Source organism: Numida meleagris, chromosome 20, assembly GCF_002078875.1.
Source record: "Numida meleagris isolate 19003 breed g44 Domestic line chromosome 20, NumMel1.0, whole genome shotgun sequence".
In the NCBI taxonomy this organism is placed as follows: Eukaryota; Metazoa; Chordata; class Aves; order Galliformes; family Numididae; genus Numida; species Numida meleagris.
Window position 1 is genome coordinate 6,105,214 of NC_034428.1, and position 17,847 is coordinate 6,123,060.

At 43.5% G+C, this 17,847-nt stretch overlaps 1 protein-coding gene across 4 annotated transcripts in view; it reads right to left on the minus strand.

The window, feature by feature from the left end:
- The window catches only part of EPHB2 (EPH receptor B2), a 107,946-nt gene continuing 97,988 nt past the window's right edge, over window positions 7,890-17,847 (minus strand). For all 4 annotated transcript variants that reach the window (XM_021417388.1, XM_021417386.1, XM_021417387.1 and 1 more), the window contains exon 16: window positions 7,890-17,128. In XM_021417388.1, coding sequence (XP_021273063.1) covers window positions 17,020-17,128 — 109 coding nt within the window. In that variant the 3' untranslated portion in view covers window positions 7,890-17,019. The remainder of the gene's footprint in view (window positions 17,129-17,847) is intronic.

Sequence of the window (17,847 nt, forward strand, 5' to 3'; positions counted from 1 at the left end):
CTCCAAAAAGCAATGATACCTAAAAGCTGCCTTACCTTGCAGAGAGAAAAACACCTCCACCTCCACCAATGTGAACATCAGCAAATACCTGCTAAATTGAATTCAGAAGATAATGGCCAAAACAATTTGACGCTCACTGCAGCTGTCAGATTTTTCAGCTCTTCTCCAAGAAAAGCCACATCAAGAAACAGAGAAGCAACTACTGCAATTCTGTGATTCTGCAATTAGAAATTCCTTCAAGTCCCTCTTCACCTGGATAACCTAACTCAAATCTCTTCACCTTCACCTAGATAACCCAGCACAACTCTCTTCACCTTTCCTTCTGATCCATGTAACCCAGGTCTGTCTTCTTCACCATGAACTGGCTTCTCTCTGTCTTCTATCTGTCTAGAAATGGCCACAAACCCATTCACAAGACCCAAAACAGCCACAGGAAGTCATGTTTGTCCTCTGACCGGCACTGACCAGAGAGAAAATAGATTTCCCTTAATTTGCTTGACACAATCCCGCTAATACTGCACAGGACATGGTCTACCTTGTCTTCAAGGAGAACAAACTCTTCGCAAACATTCAAACTCGAATCTACAATTTCCTCCAGGAGGATCTATGAATTTTCAAGAAGGCTGAAAGCATCCATTGCTGTCAGACAAGGGATTTAAGCTGATTCATAATGACTCTGTGTTCTTACGGTGCGTGTATTGGCCTGAACAAGGTGAGACCACTACTTAAGTGCATCTTGCTAAAACATTATCTTAAAAATATATGTATGTGTATATGGAAACATGCATATCTGCATGCATACATATGAGTATGTGTTTGATGATGTGGGAACTCTCTGTTTCACCCCCAGCAACTTGCTGCAGAGGCAAATGGTTGTCTCTAAAAGTTGAGATGCCACAGAGTAATAAAATCATAGAATTAGAGAATGGTTTTAGTTGGAAAGGACCCTTAAAGGCCATCAGGTTCCCTGCAGTGAACACGGACACCCACAGCTCCACTGGGTGATCAGAGCCTGGTTTCAGAAGGATAAATTTTAATAGAGGAAATACCATACTGTTTTGAAGAGCTCACTCAGGTTTTTTGGGTTTGTCCACCTCCAAGCCTATAACCATGCTAAGGAAACTGTGTGTGATCATCAATGTGGCTATCAATGATTCTTTGTCCAGTAGCTGAGTGGCTTGATTCTGAGTTTCAATCTATATCCTTGATGATCTGGAGAAGCCATTAACTACAAAAAGCTATTCTCGCTTACTACACTGATGTTGCTGGTTTGGATGTTGATTTTTTCTTTTTTTTTTTTTTTTGGTGGGTGTAGGCTTTTTTGGTTTTGTTTTGTTTCTTTGGCAGCTGATTGTTTTGTTTTGTGTTTCCAAAGCAGAGTAGGTGGCTAGCGGTCATTTTCCAGAACAGATTTTTGTTGCCAACACATTTGATTTTGGCTTTCAAAGTCCTCCAGATGAGTGTATGCTGGAGAAAGTTTGTGTTTGGTTAGGCCCAAGTGCCAAGTTCAGCAAGAATTTGTGAAGAAGGTTGAAATCGTTGGGATTTTTTGCTTTGCTCTTTCTCCATGTTTTCTTCCCATCATTCTCCCAGCTGTCAAGAGAAAGATCTTGTTTTTTCAACTCTACCAACCTCAGCGAAGCGGAGACTGAGGGACCCCGAGGCGCTATTACCACAACAAATGGCGCGCCAAGAGCTTTTTGTCCTTCATGTAAGCAGCTTGCAGCATGGCAAACCCACTCCGTTGGGTCGCGGAGGTTAATAAAAACATAACAAATTATTTATCAACATGGGTGTTTGAAAGCCGCTGTTGGTGCGAAATACCAAATTTGCATCCCAGAGTAATTATCTTTGGCTATAAGACGAAACCCTCCCCAAAATTCTCCCGCCCCTTGTGCAATGGCGCCAAGAAGTTGATTTCTCTTGACGCGCTGAACTTTTGAACCCGACGGAGAAATCTTTTTTTTTAGTTATACAAGAGAGTCACCGAAAGTTCATTGCCCTTTCTCACATTTGCACCACCAAAGGGACATAAGGAAAAACATCAAGTGTAATATCCATCAACGTGAGAGAGGCATTCAGAATACATCACCGATGCATAAATAAAGCAAATGAAACTCTGGTGGCAGGAGGAGGTTCTGGAAGAGCGGAGATACACAACAATATTTAATTATAAATTGCATCAAAATGATTGTCTTCACTCATCAAAGGACTTCTCACAATCATTCTTTTGGTTCAGATGTAAGCCTGAAATCCTGGGTGCCTTCCATCCAAAAGCTCTGTATTTTTCTTGGTTCACTGGCTACTTTTTCCTGCCAAAGCTCATAAAAATCCAGACACCAATTTACTTAACACGAGGGGTGTGAAATCCCCACTTAGGGAACGTGAGATTAATTGGAAAGAAAAAAAAAATCATAAATCCAGGCCACTGAGCAGTTTGAATTGGCACGCTCTCCTGTGACCTTGATTTTTTTTTTCCTGATATGTTTTTCCCAATGGAAGTTGGATGCAAAAACTCCACCGAAATTACCAAGCTTTTCCTCTAAACAGAGCAGTGGGGGTGTATACTTTGTGTTAAGCAAATGCTGGTGAAAGGTCTTCTGATAGAACATGCAAAAGAAAGCAGATAACCCACTTGCTCAAACAGTCCATCTAATGGGAACCTACAGCTGCCAAGTAGTTGCCATTACCAATGCTTATGGAAATGTATGTATCTGGAGCACGTTCATTTCTGTAAGTAGAAAAGTAAGTACTTTCAGGTTGGATATTTGGAACTGCTTCAAAAGAGTGGTGATGCACTGGCACAGGCTGTGCAGGGAGGTGGGGGAGTCACCGTCCCTGGAGGTGTTCAAGGAACGTGGAGATATGGCACTGGCGGATGGTTGTACTGGGTGATCTTAGAGGTCTTTTCCATCCTTAATTATTCTATGATTCCATGAAGAAGATTAGTCTAAAAAAGTCATTAAGTTGCCTTCTGGTGGGAGAAACTCTGAAGACTCACAGAAGAGAATTCTGCAGCACGGCCCACAACAACATAGGCATCTCAGACAGGTGGAGATAATAGTTACCAGAGTTAATGACGGTGAGGCTGGAGAAAGCACACTGGGATGTAGGCCATAGACTGGTTTTGCACTGGCAAGAGTGAAGATGCACATTTCTTATTTGTGCATTAAATGTCTTCATGTTCTTAGAATCACAGAACAATTTAGGTTGGAATAGACCTTCAAGACCATCAAGGCCAAAGAATCAACCATAGTTGGTAAAAGCACTTCATTGTCCGATTGATGCTAATATATTTCTTGTTGTTGGAACAAGCTCTAAGTATAGCCAAAATCTGACTGATTGGCAGGGGAACAGTAAAGACAAAACAACTCTGAAAATCTTGCTCACAAGGCATGAGACTTCCACAACTTCTGATTGCTTCTCAACGAATCAAAAAGTAGTTCAATGGCTTTCAGTGGGACAGTATCTGTAGAGGAGGCAGGGGAATAGCTACCAGCACTATTCTCTGTAGGACTATCAATGTGTTGATTTCAGGAAGTGGCATGGGATCAGAAATCATGTTGGATGATTAAGAGATTGTATTTAGCCTGACCATTGTGTTGATAATGCTAGATCGTGCAGCTAACATCCATTTCAATAATCTGCATTAACGCTACTGGAGAAGGGCAGAAAGCACAGCTGTGAAGTTGGGTGTGATACTGAGATGACATTGAGAGAATCATAAAAAAGACAGATAATGAAAAAGAGAGCATCATGGGAAGATGTAAATATAGGAGAAAGAGAACCAAGACTCAGTGTAGAAAGTAGATAAATTATTGTTTTCTATCTTTGGGTCTTGTGGACAACTTTTGTTTATTGGAAAAAAAAGTGCAAATGCACTTCCATTCCATATACCAACAAAACAAATGAATAAATTTTACATCTTTCCAGTGAAAGAAATTATTTATTGATTAGTGTTCTCCGTCCTCCTGATAAACATTGAAAAAAGATGTTTCAACCTATACCAAGGGGTTTTTCCATCTTGATTCACCTTCCTATTATTTTCATTATACTGGGCTGTGCTGTCCATATGTATTTATTACAGTTCACTGAGATTTACTGATTGTTACCAGGGAGCACAGGATGTTTTATCTGTTACAGTCCGTTGTAATTTCCTCAATACCTGGATTTATGCTCTCATTTACTCTATATAAATTATTCACACTTTTTTTCTCGTGCATTGCAGTTGATCAGAATTGCTGGCTGTTGGGTTTACATTCATGGAGAACTGATGGCCAGTGGGGCTTAATTTTGTAGACACACACACACAATACACATAAACATATGTGTATACATGTTATTAATAACAAACTAATGGAGAAATTAAAAGAGAGCATATATTGACCTCTCTGAAGGTCTTCCCCTAACAGGTAGAGCTCTAGACTTCTTGTGAATAATGTCTTCACTTGCATGAACATGGCACTTTTGTACATGTCCTATTCTGCTTAGTTGGGATGTTATTTCATTCTGGTTATTTATATAGACAATTGAGCTGGAATATCCTTTTAATTTGGTTATATCCACAAATCCAAGTAACTGCAGCATTATTTTTCATTCTGCTTGTAGTCAGCCTGGGTCTTCACCGAAGCAGCACTGCATTTTCTACTTTGATGAATTTCTCCATCGCAGTCACAACAAAGCACCTTCTGTATATGTTCCGACGTTTAACAAAATATAGCATTGAGGAAAAAGGGTGAAATGCAAAACCACACTTATTTAAACAGATATAAATCAAGAATGGAAAAGACAGGTTTGAGACAAGGGGAAGAACAAAACAAACAAAACAAACAAAAGAAAAAAAAAGTAGATAAATGGGAAATAGCTTGGATAAGAATTCAAAAATAAGAATAAAATGAACAAAAAGGAAAAATATGAACAAAATAAGAAGTGCAAAAATAAAAAAAATAAAAGCCCAAATTCAGCACTAATTGTCAGTGAAGGCTTGGACAGAAGAGGGTTAAAGGAGATCATTCTGTCTAGTCAGATGACAGTTGAGAGGAGAACATGGTGTCTCTTTATATATACATCTCCTGAAGACCTGTGGCAAGAGCTGTTGAGTTGAGGTCTCGGAGGCACAACTTCCAGGGTCCTTTTATTCCTCCCCCAGAAACATATCCCTGCATGGTGAGGCCCTGACAATGCTGCCCAGAGCTGTGGATACCCCATCCCTGGAGGTGCCCATGACCACAGGCGGGGCCCTGGGCCACCTGAGCTGGTGGGGGGCACCCAGCCCATGGCAGAGGTTGGGGCTGGATGGGTTTGAAGGCCCCTTCCAACCCAACCGTTCTGTGATTCTATGATTCTATGGTAAAACTGAGCTGCTTGGTAGCATACTTGGTGGGCTGCCACTCCTTGGAGACCACCAACAACTCTGTCCCCTTCCCCCTTCCTCTGTTCTAGAATGTCACACAATGCTATGGTGCTATGGGAACATATGGGAATCTGTGCTGCAGACGTCCCTGAAATGACCTGAAATATCAAAGTTTTTATTGTGTTCTTCTACTTAAAGTTTGTTAGAGGGAGTCTTGTTGAGGACAACCAAGGCTCACACATTTATATTGTTGGCAGAGGTATGAACAAAGCCAGTAAGCACAGCGTGAACAAAATGGAGGTGATCTAGAGGAAAACAGAGAAAACATAAAGCTATGAGGCAAAATTGTCTCAAAATTGTGAAACGAAAATGAAGGCATATAGAAGAGGGAGATAAATATGCAAAGGAGCTGTGCAGACCACGGAAAAAATGCCTTAAGAAAAACACCTCACCGTGTATCAAATAATCAGGGTTTTATCTAATACTCAGAGGAAGATCAACCATTATCGATGTGGCACTCAGGGATGTGGTTACTGGATTTGGTGGGGATGGGTTGGGGCTGGACTGGATGATCTTAGAGGTCTTTTCCAACCTTAATGATCCCATGATTATGGGAAAGTTTCCAGACCAGGAAATGTCATGGAAATAAAGCAGCACACCTGGGATACAAGCTCAAAATTTCATGTTTTATACATTTATGGCACCAGCACATTCAAAAATGGTAGAAGTATTTCTTCAGAGCTCTGGCTTGCACCAGATAAGGGGAAAACCTGGCAGAGGTACACAAACAAACGGGAAATTAAATGGGAAAGAGAGATGAATACATGTCTGAGTGAGCAGAACTACAAAGGCTTCACTGCATTGTGCCAAGGGAGAAAGCAAACCTGGAGCTGAGCAAAGAGAAATTAAAATTTCATGCATGCTGTAAAGCAGTGTCAGACACAAACATTATATCAGAAAGGATATTCATCAGCCAAACAGCGCAGGAATCACTGCTGTCAGCAGTAAATTAAAGGGATCCTGATATGAAAACGTAAAGAAATAATCCATAAAAAATTCACAGGAGTGAAACAGGCAAACAGACATAAAATATTCAGAGCAGATATGATATATCTGTGAGCTAAAGAGAAATCCTTCATGGTAACTCAGTCTGGGGATTCCTACCAGATATTTTTGCAGCCCCAAAGCTAGCAGCAAGCCTCCTACACAATGCCTTTCGCACAAAGAATGATCGTGAATGAGGCTGTGAAGACCTTGACCTGACAAATTGCTGTTGCGGAGAGCATCAACCACAGCAGTTTTAATGCAGATGTATGGAGGTTCTTAAGAAACCCTGTAAGCATTTAACAAACCGTACGTGGTCTTTTCAGGGAAGCATGCCTAAGACTCTCACAAACATTGAGATGTGTTTAGGGTTCGTTCGAATAATAGAATCGCAGAATCATTACGGTTGGAAAGGCCTCTAAGATCAACCAGTCCAACCCCAACCCATCCCACCGTGCCCAACGGCCGTGTCCCTCAGTGCCACATCTCCACACTGAACACCTCCAGGGACGGTGACCCCACCACCTCCCTGGGCAGCCCGCGCCAGCGCATCACAGCTCTTCCTGAGAAGAAATGTTCCCTAATTAGGCCACATCTGCAGGGAAAGCTGAGATGTAGTGACAGATCTCCCTCTAATGTCATTCTTTCGGTAACTCTCCCTTTTGGAAGTTGCAACCCCAGACACCCGTGGTAGATTCTGATTACACAGCAGTTTCTCATCAAGCATTTCCCCACTAATGCTCACTGAGTTATGCATGGCTTGCATCAACGTGATGGGAGGGAAATCCGAACCACTCAGTCTCCATGGAATGCAGCAGAGAAGCTTTGGGGGAGATTTTGGGCTGCTGTTTGTTGAAAGGAGAGCTATGTGTTTCACTGCTCATTTCTTAGCAGCTGGCTTTTAAATAGCAACCAGTTACTTGGAGAATGGATGACAGAAGGCAGAAACAGCATTATCCTGGAGAGTTTCCTTCTTGGGTCAGAAAAGGAAAAGCTTACAGCCTAGGAAGATCAAGTTTATACACGAGACCTATCCAACTGAGATTTCTTGTTAATGGTTTGCTCTGAAAGCAAGTAAGCAGTCTGGAAGAAGAACAGGTGAGACCAGCTTCGTATTTGGCCTGTATTACTCCCATCCATAGCGCTCTATTGCATTGCTAGCTATTTTGCCTGTTGCTATATCAATCATATCATAGAATCATAGAATGGTTGGGTTGGAAGGGACCTTAAAGCCCACTCAGTTCCAACCTCTGCCATGGGATGGGTGCCCCCCACCAGCTCAGCCTGCCCAGGGCCCCATCCATGGCCTTGGGCACCTCCAGGGATGGGGCACTCACAGCTTTGCACAGCTCATTCTGGTCATGTTTTTCTCCTAAGAGATCAATAATCCTTACGTTTATCTAACACTATTATTTACACCAAAGCAGTGTTCTTGGGAAGGCTGAAAGTTTGACAGAGCACCTAGAAAAGAAAGCCACAAGCAAATGCTTCAAACTTTACAATTCACATTTATTTTGAAAAAATGTTTTGTTAAAAATACTCCTACAAAGGCATTGGAGCAGCGGGTTTCTGTTTCCTTTATAAATACATCTGATTTATTTCTTTCTTTATTTTTCTCAGTAACATCGATAGACATCTGACGAAGCCAGGGGAAGCCCTGATCTGAATGGAAGACACATCCCTGTGTAACAAGGACCTGCACACTATCTCCCCATTCACAATTAAAAAAATACAAATACTGTCATGAAAAGTGTTACATTGTCCATAGGGCCATGGCCAACACACAGGATGATGAATAGCAGGAAACCAGACTTGGGGATGCCCCTGGAGCCCAGCTGATGGATCCTTGGACTTGGGGGGATGGTAAGATGTGGTGTTGACTAGACATGCTTGGTTTGGGGTAGTTGAAGGGTACACATAATTCCCCCATCCTTATACAGCCAGATCCTTCCGAAGTGATGAGGAATTCAGAGCCTGGCAAAATCTCCCTACAAAATTCCCTGCACCACAGTCATATTTCCCCACAAATCTCACCTCTCAGACTTCAGCATAATGCTTCCCTCCAAGACCCTCTTACTTCCTCCCCTGCATTGCTAACCTGAGGTCTGACTGTTGAGCTAGGACAGGTCCTCCCTAAAAAACAGAAACACAGGCAGCTATGTTAGCTCTTCAGCTCCTTAGCAGCCCATAGATATGAGACATCTGGATCTTCAGAGGATAGTTTGACTATCTGAGCCCACCCCACCTTGAACAGAGGTCTCAGGTCTCAGATACAACTCACCTGTGTCCTGCCCAGAGCATGGCTTGGCTAAGTGAGTGGGGATGACCAAATAGAATAGGATCATTTAGGAAAAGACCCTGAAGATATCAATACCAATAATTAGCCTAACACTACCAACTCCACCATGCCCCTGATAGAACAGCAGAATCATTTAGGTCGGAGAAGACCCTTAAGATCATCAAGTCAAACCATCACAGGTGTACTTGGGGCACCCCAATCATTTCTCCAGCAAGACCTATTACTCATTCCCCCTGGCATCAACCAATTGGACAATCTCACAAAACTTAACAAGTGTTTCTGTGTTGAGCTAATTCTGGCCAAAAAAAACAGAAGAAAAGCAACTCTACAGCTGAGCTGTGCATAGCTCTGTACAAACTGAAGATTTTCTTTGACATGAGCCACCACATAATTACTCTCCTGTCAGAGACCTTAGGGATGGGTGACAGTCCTAGCGAATTGCCCATTTAGGGCAGGACCATTTTTTGAAAGCCTGGTAGAATATTCTCAGGCTCAGACTGATAGGTGTGCTCATTTACCTGCTGTAAGAGGTAGGGTTGGGCCCTTTGCCTTGAACTGTTACATGGAAATGATGACCAATGACCCTCACACTCTTGCCTCAGTTTCATACAAATTTCTCCTCCTTTCTCCAGGAAGATCTGGGATGTGAAGAAGATGATGTTTCCAAGGAGAAGAGGCAGAGTGGGATGTTTTCATGAGAAGAAATGGAGATGAATACAGGTCCACTGCAGAGATGTGGTGATCCAGGTCCAAGGAAGGGAATCCTTGGAGATGACCAAAACCTTAAGCAATCCATCCAGACCTCCTGTACTGGGAAAGAGACAGAGGACAAGGAAACCATGCAGAGCAGAGATAACTGATGCCAGGGGACAAGCAATAAGAAAGAAAAGGGATGCAAGGATCACAGTGTGCAAAATGGATGAAGTCACAAGCGGAGGGCATCCAGCAGAACACCTTCTGAAGAAGTATCTATGGATCCACAAGTGAAGGAGCAGATGCAAACCTCCAGTCCCTGGTTTGTCCCAGTGTCTGTCCATTCTGCCTGTGGTTGAACCAGGGAAGGGTGAGCTGGGTGGCTTACTTCCTTTCACTATTGAATAGCTTAAAAGAAAACTCCAGATCTTGAAGGCGAGTTGCTTATAAGAGAACTTATAAAACCATCAGCTAGAAAAACCCTGCTTCTCTCCTTTCAGAGGAGAAGAAAGATCGGAGTTGTACTGGAGATGAGAGTCTTAGAGGGGATCAAGCAAGACAGATCCGAAGGCAATACAAGGGCACCAAGCACCGTGTGCCTTTCCTCGTCTCCCATACCTTACTGGGGTCTGCAGGCTGTACTGAAGAGGGAAATAAATCATTGCCTGTGTCAAGTAGCTTTTATTTATACTATCAAGGTATCCTAAGTGACATGAGTTCTGTTGGGAGCTAAGTTGTCCTCAGGACATAGAGAACAAATTCAGGTTCAGAACTGGGTCAGCACTCAACAACTGCAACTTGCACTCAGCACATGTTTGAACCTTGTGCTGGAGGCCCCAACACTCAGTGCCTGCTCTTGGATGCCTCTGGGATTTCACTGCATGCACACAGCCCAGCCCTGAATGACTACCTTACATTGAAACCTCTTCACCTGTTTTAGAAGCTTGTCCCAGGCTCCTTTCCTGAATTTTCATCCTCAAGGCAACGTGCATGGGTCCATTTGGACTCATGTTTGGATAGGCATGCAACCAGCAGAGACTGCTCATGCAGGCTGAGCCAACATCCAATGCAGAGATTCCAAAACTCTGCTGTGTGCTGGTTGCCCCCCACCAGCTCAGGCTGCCCAGGGCCCCTTCCAGCCTGGCACTGGGCAACTCCATGGATGGGGCACCCATAGCTCCCTGGGCAGCTTGTGGCATCTGTGACCCAGAAAAAACAGAAGAGGTATTTTTGTGTTGAGGAGGCTAATACAGATTTTACTTACACAAATTTGTCATCCTTTGAATCTAATTCTTACCGTCAACATCCTGCAGCAGTGAGTTCCAGCATTCAATCATTGTGCTTTGTGTCACAGAATATTTCACTTCATCTGCATTTGTTTATTGTGAGAAATAGTGGCTCCTTCTTACTCACCTTCACCACATCTTTCCTGATTTCATGGCATGAAATTTCTTATCGTCATCATTTACATCTCTCAGACCTAGATTCAAAATTGAATACCTCCAAAGACTTTTGGCTGTTCCTACAGCCCTGTTCTGCATCTCTTAGTTTCTTCCCTTTGAGAATTCAGCACACAAGAGATCTCTGGGCCCATAACAACATTCTTATGTGAAGGCTGAGTGCCAGCATTTGTTAGCAGTCAGAGTCTTTGCATCCATTCCCCAAAAGCAAAGGCCAAGCAAGAGTGCAGATTTGCCAGACCACGCATCCCAGGCTGGTGTCCGCCATACCCAAGGAACAGTTCATCTGGGGTATGGTGCTGACTCCCAACCTCTTAAGCCAACTTGATGACCACAGACCGAGGTCAATGAGTGGGCAGCATAGAAGAAAGATAATTCTGGGGAAAAGAGGGGTTTGACTGTCATGCTTCCTCTTAGTCCCTCTCGATATCCTTCCATTAGCTTTGCTAACATAGCTGCTTGGCTGTTGAAGACTCCAAAAAGTGTATTCCTTTCCTCCTAGATTTAGTAGGATTACTAAAGGACACAGTGCTGCCCGTGCAGGAGCTGAAGACTGACCCTGGAGGTAGAGGTAGAAGCTACAGTTAAGACAACTGAAAATTCCTGAAATTGACAACTGGAAAAGGATCAAAGAAGCATTCTCTTTTTCACGAAGGCAGAATGGATTTCCTGGAAAAGATGAGGCACACAACTTAAGTCCTGTGGTGCTCTGAATGGCCATCAGGGAACTATGAACATCCAACTGCCAGAGGAGAAATGAGTCAGGGATCAGACCGTACTATGTGTGCGTGGCTGCTATCCCACAAAGCACAGGGCTGCAGAGAAGTGCAAATCTCCTACAAAACTGAGAGAAAGGGTGAGAAGCTGCTGAGTCATTTGTAGGACAGTGGAGAATACAAATTAAGACGAACACACATTTGAGGGCAGAGATGACGTCTCACTTTTAGTCCCAAATCTCTGCAACTAACATTTGACAGTGTAGAAATAACACAGAGGCACAGCAGTAAATCAGATTCCAGGAAATATTTGCACGATGCAGGGAGGACTGTGGAATGCCTCACACATGGAAGTAAGCACGGACAGAAGTGGTGTCCTCTTTCTGGGAAGGGTTCAATGGTTACAAGAAGCAAAATCATCCTGGAGATGACTCATCCTGGAGAATTCTGAAGATGAGGCCAAAACGTGTCTGAAGCTAAAAAGAAATATAGACATTTATTTTTTTGCATAGTAGGAGAACTCCAGTAGCTCTCAGCAATAACAAAATGAAATCAGCAGCACAGAAGATAATTTTTGTGGTCAGTGCTCATGAAAAGCCAGTGGCAGAAGTGCACTGAATTGTGAACGCGGCGGATCCAACACTGTAAGCAGATGGCACCGCTGCTCAAGTCGCGAACTGAAGATACAGTGCAGAACGTGGCTGTAAGTAGGTACAGCTCAGATAATGCAAGGGAAGATGGCTGCAATTCTGAGGACACATCAGAATCATGGAATATCCTGAACTGGAAGGGACCCATAAGGATCATCGAGTCCAACTCTTGCAACATTGAGTACCACTCAAAATAAAAGTTTAATTGTTGGGTGTAAAGGACTGGTGATCCTAGAGCTGAAAGCACTCCAAACACCAGTTTCACTAAGAGATTGGAGTGGAACACAGCAAAGAAGATAAATTTTAGGGTGTTTTTAACAGCATTGGATAACTGCCACAGACTGCAAGAACGAAGCTGATGCTGCATCAGTTGTCCTTAAAACTCTGAAGGGGGAAATGCTGAATCCTGTACGTAAAGAACTTGTTAAATGTTAAGGTGGAAAAGACCTACAATAAATCAGTCTCAAATTAGACACACAGAAAGGAAGATGAAAAAAATAGACTAAAACGTATTCTGTCTTACTCCATACATTTTGGATTCATAAATCCAAGACAATTATTGCATTATTAGAGGACGTGACTGTTAATGATGCAGCAGAGTGCAAGCTTTGATGCCAGCGGGTCCAACAACACCAACAAGATGGCTCTGCTGTACCATGACTGCCATGGAGTTGCAGGATAAAATGCTCTGCCTTTGAATCACAATACTGAAGTAATGCTGCAAAACTGCCAGACCCTGGGACAACAACACTGACCCAGACCCCATGCAGAGGTTGAAATCTACTACATGGTAGTGATGATACAATGGAGAGAAGAAGCCAGATGATAACGAACAGATCCTCATCTGCTGCAAGCTGCAAATCTGCATCAAGTTCTTGAAATTCTGGGATTTAGAGGAGGAAGGAAGGTAATTTGTGCAGGGGGAGTGCAGCCTGTAGTGCCCTGTGTCTCTCCCCACACTCACAGCTGGTGAGTAGTTCATGGCAGTGCTGTACCTTATACGTTCATTTTTCATTTTTTTTCTCTTTGCTGTTAATTGCAGGTAGAGGGCTGAAAGTGACCCATAAAATCAAGCACTGAGGGAGAATCCTTTACCTTTCTACTATCCACATATTCGTGACGCTCTGTGTGATTTGAACTTGGCCAACTAAGATATTTTCAACTTAGCATCCCGCTCAGCTCTTCTACTGGATGCCATCACAAGACACACGTGACCTCAGCAGCAGATGGCAGTGGGCAACAGTGGAGGAGAAGAGTAGGTCTTGGAGGTAGCTTGAAAGATGGAGGGAAAATGTGAAAATTGCAACAAGCTGCCTGAAAAATAACATGGTGATGAGATTTTTTAAGTATTCACACATGCACACATGCATATGCACAACTATTTCACAGTGTAAATGTTAGCAAGTGACTTTTCCCCGTTTTCCCCTTGTTATTTGTTGAATTTTGCCACTATACTCATATTTTGTAGCAGTACATTTGATACCCATGAAGTATAAACATTAAAGTCACTTCAGTGACTATGCTGTCCACTGGAGCATGCACCAGAATAATTTACAACCAAAGTACTTAACAGGAACTCGGTTCCTCATCCTCCCTGGAAAGCTGTAGGGATGCAGAAAATTGCAGTGTTTTATGGATCATTTCCATTTTAGGTCTCATTCTCCATTAGTCCTATACAAATACAGACAGATGTCGCAGCAATGACTGATATAAATAGATGGGAGTGTATTATTGTAGGACTGACACCATGTGATTTGTTTTTGGTCAGAGGAAGAGATAAGGATGTGCTTTCTCTATCCTGCAGACAGCTGCCGTGGCACTGAGCTCTGTGTGGTCCCTTCATTCACAGTGGGTTGGGTCTGGTAGGTAGATGCGTTTAATGCAGTTCAGTGAGGAGATTCAGCGCACTGAGACAAATAACCTGAAGTGTCCTTCCAAGCCCGACTGGCTGAAAGGACACTGCTTGGCCACTGCTCCTCTGTGGTATAAGCACACATGCACCAACAGCAGAGAACAGCCAAGAGCTGTCTGAGAAAAGACAACTGAAGGGCATCACGTGCTCCTTCCACATGGTTGCCCCATAGGAATTTGCTGGTGAGTTTGCTAGTCAGACAGCTCTCCTTGTCCTGCAAAGCTCCCTTGTACATAAAGCAGGTGGTTGGCTGTGGCTAGATGGGTTGGCACAGCACCTTGCTTCCCTCAGCCCCAACCATCACCAAACAGCTTCCGAGACCTTTGGGAAAGCCATGCCTTTGGGAGCTGATAACAGCTCCTTGTTAAAGTACAGCTGCTACAGTGCAAGACAGAGACACCTATGTGAGCAGTACTATGGGACAGGTGGCATGGAGAAGACTTCTTTCTTTGTGTGTTCTCCGAAAGCATTCTTTTTAGTTGACACTGTCAGTTTTTGCATCCTGCTCTTTAAAACTGAGTTCATTTCATGATCTGGTGCAGTGCTTTTTTGAATTCAAGGGCATTCAAAGCATCCCTTCAGCTAGATACAAACACTAAACACACTGCATATAGGGCAGCTGAAATGCTCAGGTCGGGCCTGCATACAATGCCTGTTATCCACTCACTCCAAACTCTCTCTACACAGATTCTGCCCTCGTGGAGGCAGCAGGGCATGTAAAGGAGCTAGCAGAGAAGTAACTCTCGCTTGCAGGGAATGCTCCGCTGCCACTTATATGTGCTTCCCCATCTGATCTGATCTGAAAGCGGAAAATGCTGAGTACTTTGTAAATGGCCACTTATCTAGAAAGATGATGTCTGGCTACAGAGGTCTAGACAGCTTGGGAGTTCCATCTACAGCTTTCTTCTTGGATTCAGCTCCTGGAAAATACAGCAAACCAGCTCCCAGTGAACATGCCTTCCAATGCCCCATGCTGCCAAACATGAGTGCAGGGCTCTACGAAGGACATGGCAATGGCAGAGGAGGGTTTATCAACACAGACTCAGATGTGTGCAAATATGCCACATGTGGGCAGATGAACCCTACCGTGGGGGCTGGTAGGCACGTTTCAGAAGACAGGAGGTGGTGCTGAACAGAGAGAACAATCCCATTATTATAATTTCTATTCGCCCTGCACTTGTTTGGTGGTATTTACACATACCAAAGAGCTGTTCAGTAACTAAAGTATTTATTTCAGTTGTTTATAAACCCACCAACTGGCCATTGAGCTTCAACCGTGGCATTCTCCTACAGAGACCTGGACTCGTACTTTGCTCTCCTATGTTCTCCTAGAGGCAATGGGTGGAGATGATGTTCAGAGCCAACCGGGCACTGCCTAACGAAGGGACTGTGTGTCCAATGGGCACAAAGCACATCCACAGAGCTTGGTTACGGTATGAAGCACCCACAACCTCGCAGCTAGAAACCATGTGCACCAACCAACCTTGACACCTTTCTAAATAGACATCTCCAAGGGGCTCTAACAGCCATCATTCCCACTCAGAACACAACTACCCTCCCCTGCCTTTCCCTCCCCTCCATCCAACAAAACCAAAAAACCTTCCATAATACTGCTCATCACTGCACCAGCAACCCTGAACTGAGCAGGTGGGCATTTCATCTTGGCAGACAACTGGAAACCCAACAGTCGGAAATACCTGTCAGGCTGAAACGAATTGCAAAATAACAAACAAGCAAACATGAGGAAATGTGCATATAAAAAACTTTTTCTCCTGGCATATTGTCAATAAGCAATTTTTCCTTCCGCAAGGAAAGGATTTCAGTTCTTGAATGATATGATGCTTGGAAATGTCGTTTCCTTTTCATTAAAAAAAAAAAAAACCCAATCGACCAAAAAAATTCCAACCCCAAATTCACAAATTGGTGTTAACAAAGCAAGGTAAAAGGACGAATCTCCCAACAATGACAACCGAAAAATAAAGGTACACATCAGCATTTGTAATCAAAATCTACTACATACTGTACTTGGGAAGTCTTCTGGGGAAAGATCATTGGCATCGAGTGAGGACATCACTATTAAGTCTTGTGCATATGATATGTATGAAACAATGATGCCACTGGAGGGTGGATGGACGGACCCTTAGGAAACTGTCACTCACAAAACTGTTCCATGACAAGAGAAAATAAAGAGATGTAAAAAGGACTGATTTCCCCCATTCCCCACCCCCCGCCCCAGTGTTACAGATTCCTTCTCATTTGACGGAAACAGCCTCTTCTAGTATCAGTTTACTTGTTTAAAAAAAAAGAATGTCTTCAGCTTTTGTAGAAGTCCAACAATTTCTGAGATGCACTTGGTTCCACAGCACCAAAGAGCTTCAGCTCTTCTCTTCGATTTGCCAACAGGGCTTTCAGGAAGGACTGCTGGACATTCCCAGAGCTGCCATCCCATGTGAGAAAGAGAAGTGCGACCATTCTTTGCATTCATCTTCTTGAAAAGTCTCATTACTCCAGAGGTGTCTGGGCCCAGCTGCAGCAACCCTTGTGCAAGAGGAAATAGATGGAGCTGCTCTATTCTCTTCCTTTGGAGACTCCCATTGGTCTTGGAGCCCTTTTCAAGACTGCAATTGCTTTATTATTATTTAAAAATAATTCATTGTTTGTTTGTTTTCAAAATAGTTGTCTTTTCTTGTTCCCTTTTTCCATTGTTTTCCATTGTTTCACCTCTTGGTGACTTCTTGTTGTCGACGATAGGGCATTTCTTCCCGTTGCCATGATCCTCAGAGCAGCTGCCTGTCTCTGATCCACGCAGAACACTCACGAACTGGAGCTCAGACACACAGGGGCAGAGGGGAGCAGGGCCTCAAGGAAGTGGAGCACAAGGACATGTCGCTATCAAACCTCCACAGACTGAATTTGGTTCATCTGTGCTCTCATCACCTGGATACTGTTCAGAATTTTCTTCTGGTGTCCTGCTAAAGTGACCCCAACTCGTAGAATGTCCCTTTGGGAGGAAAGAAACAAACACCACATAAACATCAGCAAGGATTAGAAAGTACATCAGAACAAGGCTATGCATGAGCATCCCCTTGGAGTGTGCTACGCTGGGAGCTGTGGTCTCCAGACTTTATCTGTAGCACTTATTCCACAAATGCAATGGATGAATGAGGGCCAGGTAAAACCTCCTCTCTTCTGCCCTTTCTTCTCCTGGTTGAACCTCCCAATCTTTGCATTTTCAGCATAGCACCCCCAAAGTACTGGAAACCTCAATATTGCTTGTCAATGCAAATACTACATGCTCTGCTCACTGCTCACAAGTGAACTGGTCTTTGAAAAGCCTTAGGTTTTCTATCCTTGTATTGTCTGTATTCTTGATTTGCAAGTTTGGATTCTCTCTCCTGTTTTGCAAGGTAGGAAATAGAAACCTATTTTTCCATCCTTGGAGATGGACGGACAGGAGCTGATACACCTTCATCAACGTGAATGTTACTCCCTCTGTGAAGATGACAAGTGCACTTGTTACTCTTGCATTATCACAGAACCACAGAATCATTAATGTTGGAAAAGACCTCTAAGATCATTCAGTCCAACCATCCACCTGACACCAATATTGCCCAGTAAACCACGTCTCTAAGTACCACATCTACTACGCTGTTCTGACGAGGCCATGAAGTGATAAACTTCTGCTGCTTATCCTCTTTGCTGAAGTGTGGCAATCTAATT